This window comes from Sinocyclocheilus grahami, unplaced genomic scaffold, assembly GCF_001515645.1.
Source record: "Sinocyclocheilus grahami isolate Dianchi unplaced genomic scaffold, SAMN03320097.WGS_v1.1 scaffold1400.1, whole genome shotgun sequence".
Classification (NCBI taxonomy): domain Eukaryota; kingdom Metazoa; phylum Chordata; class Actinopteri; order Cypriniformes; family Cyprinidae; genus Sinocyclocheilus; species Sinocyclocheilus grahami.
In genome coordinates, this window is record NW_015506579.1 from 224,328 (window position 1) to 227,270 (window position 2,943).

Genomic DNA, 2,943 nt, shown 5'->3' on the forward strand with positions numbered 1-2,943 from the left:
GCTATGCATTCTGTGTACTTGACCTCATTTCTTCAGCGATTCAATGTATTCTGTGTGACTCTTGAAAATGATCAGAGTAACACGTGTGTGTTCGGCCAGCCATTTAACCTCAACATGTGTGTGTGTGTGTGCGTGCTGTCAAAGTGACAGCAGCAGGTGTGTGTGTCTGTCTACTACTAACACACTAATGTGAGCGTGAGTCTTCATCTATCTGCTCTCAGAGAGTGACAGCAGCAGGTGTGTGTGTGTGTGTGTGTGACTCTCAGCAGGGCTGCGCTGTGACATCATCACTGCCGCCTCCACACTGAGGGACTGATCCAAATCTCCATGGCAACATGAACCATAAACCCTCTGCAGAGGAAGACCCTCAGTGTGTGTGTGTGTATGTGTGAGCACTCAAACTGTGGATAGCAGCATCAGCAGACACTTACACTTGCAACCATCACACACACACACACACACACACACACAAGTCTGACCTTTGACCCGTCCACGCTGATGATGCGGTAGCTGTTGCGTGTGCTGTCATTGAAGTACGAGACGGTAACAGCCTGTTTGCTGGCAGGAACCCAGTTCTTCTTAGTGGTGGGATCGATCTGGAAGACATGAGCTCTGGTGGTGAAGATCGGCTGCTCCCTGCGACACACACACACACACACACGATGATCAGCTCGGGTCATCACACACTGCAATCACTATCATCTGTTTGTGAAATCATCAACAACTTCAGCTTGATATATTTAGAATATTAGCAATATTTGCTCTTTTATTTCTCATTTTGCACATGAGAATAAACCACCTCTAATGCTAACGATGCTTGACTGAGACAAAGACAATCATACAGTTTACAGTCATTAGATGACCAATCACAACCAGTCATTACAGAGAAACGTGTGAGAACGGGAAAACAAGCCAAAATAAAAGGCAGATGCTCGACCGACCGAAGACCATTCACTCTACAAACAGTTTATTTCTAAACATCTGATCAACATGAAGGTCTTTTCACCGAATGCCAAAAAATCACATCAAAAAAGAAAATGAAACGATAAGAATGCGTGTTGAGCTGAAGTGAAGCCCACATTCAGCTAAACTAATCTAAACTACTCATAAAGCTGCTTCTGCTCAATGTCTTCATATATTTGTATTTTACCATGATTTACCACGAAGTCCAAATTAATTACAGATCCCAGCTGTACTTCACAATGCCAGATAATACAAGTAATATAAACATAGATTAAATAATCAGTGCTGGCTAGTAACTGATCACATGTAATCTGGATTACGTTATCAGATTCCACAAATTCAGTACTTGTAATTAGACTATTTTATTATAAAATGCTCATAATCAGAGTACAGTTACTTTTTCATAGATTACATGATTACATATTCACACAATGGCATTCAAATATTCATAATTAGATTTTTCCTAAATCTTTTTTTCCTCTCTAATATTCTACCACTTTTATAGATTGGAGGCTTTTCATCTAGTCACAAACCCCCTGTAGTTCATGCACGAAGCTCAGTTTGAGAAACACTGGCATAATGTAATGTTTAGTACGTCACGATGCTGACAAAGAATGGAATATATTTTAGATCAAAAGTAATCAAAAATTGTTCAGAATACATTATCTAATATGTGTAATCCAATAGATTATTTTACAAACTATAATTTCCGTAATGTAATTTATAATCAGTAACGGACTGGTTTGTAAATAATAAACCCAGAACTGCAAATAATGCACTTACATTTTTTTTTTAAAATCACACAAGGTAAATAACAGAAAATTTGACGACACTACTTTTCAAAAAATAATTTCAACAAAGAACAGTCTCACAATTTGAATGGTTTTGGATTTTAAAGTTAATTTAAGTAATTACTGCAGATTTTGCCGCAACAGTTTGAGAAGTATCCGTCTGCGTGTGTGTGTGTGTGTGTGTGTGTGTGTGAGTGTGTGAGAGAGAGAGAGTGTGAGTGAGTGAGTGAGTGTGAGAGTGTGTGTGAGAGTGAGAGAGTGAGTGTGTGTGTGTGTGTGTGTGTGTGTGTGTGAGTGAGTGAGAGTGTGTGTGAGTGTGTGTGAGTGAGTGTGTGTGTGTGTGTGTGTGTGTGTGTGTGTGTGAGTGTGTGAGAGTGAGTGAGTGTGTGTGTGTGAGTGAGTGTGAGAATGTGTGTGAGAGAGTGTGTGAGTGAGTGTGAGAGAGTGTGTGTGTGTGTGTGTGTGTGTGAGTGTGTGAGAGTGAGTGAGTGTGTGTGTGTGAGTGAGTGTGAGAATGTGTGTGAGAGAGTGTGTGAGTGAGTGTGAGAGAGTGTGTGTGTGTGTGTGTGTGTGTGTGTGTGAGTGAGTGTGAGTGAGTGTGTGTGTGTGTGTGTGTGTGTGTGTGAGTGAGTGTGTGTGTGAGTGAGTGAGTGTGTGTGTGAGTGTGAGTGAGTGTGTGTGTGAGTGTGTGAGAGTGTGTGGGAGTGAGTGAGTGAGTGAGTGTGTGTGAGAGAGAGTGTGTGAGTGTGTGAGTGAGTGTGTGAGTGAGAGAGAGTGTGTGTGTGTGAGAGAGAGAGAGAGAGAGAGAGAGAGAGAGAGAGAGAGAGAGAGAGAGAGAGAGAGAGAGAGAGAGAGAGAGAGAGAGAGAGAGAGAGAGAGAGAGAGAGAGAGAGAGAGAGAGAGAGAGAGAGAGAGAGAGAGAGAGAGAGAGAGAGAGAGAGAGAGAGAGAGAGAGAGAGAGAGAGAGTGTGTGTGTGTGAGTGAGTGTGTGAGTGTGTGTGTGCGTGAGTGAGTGTGTGAGTGAGTGTGAGTGTGTGTGAGAGTGCGTGTGTGAGAGTGTGTGTGAGTGTGTGTGTGAGAGTGTGAGAGAGTGTGAGTGAGTGTGTGAGAATGTGTGAGTGTGTGTGTGAGAATGTGTGAGTGAGTGTGTGAGTGTGAGAGTGAGTGAGTGAGTGTGTGAGTGAGTGTG

The 2,943-nt window shown here is 42.5% G+C and overlaps 1 protein-coding gene across 2 annotated transcripts in view; it reads right to left on the bottom strand.

Moving 5' to 3' along the window:
* Positions 1-2,943, bottom strand: part of LOC107569981 (homer protein homolog 2-like) — a 23,750-nt gene that overhangs the window by 4,994 nt on the left and 15,813 nt on the right. For both annotated transcript variants that reach the window (XM_016256163.1, XM_016256162.1), the window contains one exon: positions 480-636. In XM_016256163.1, the coding sequence (XP_016111649.1) occupies positions 480-636 (157 nt within the window). The remainder of the gene's footprint in view (positions 1-479; positions 637-2,943) is intronic.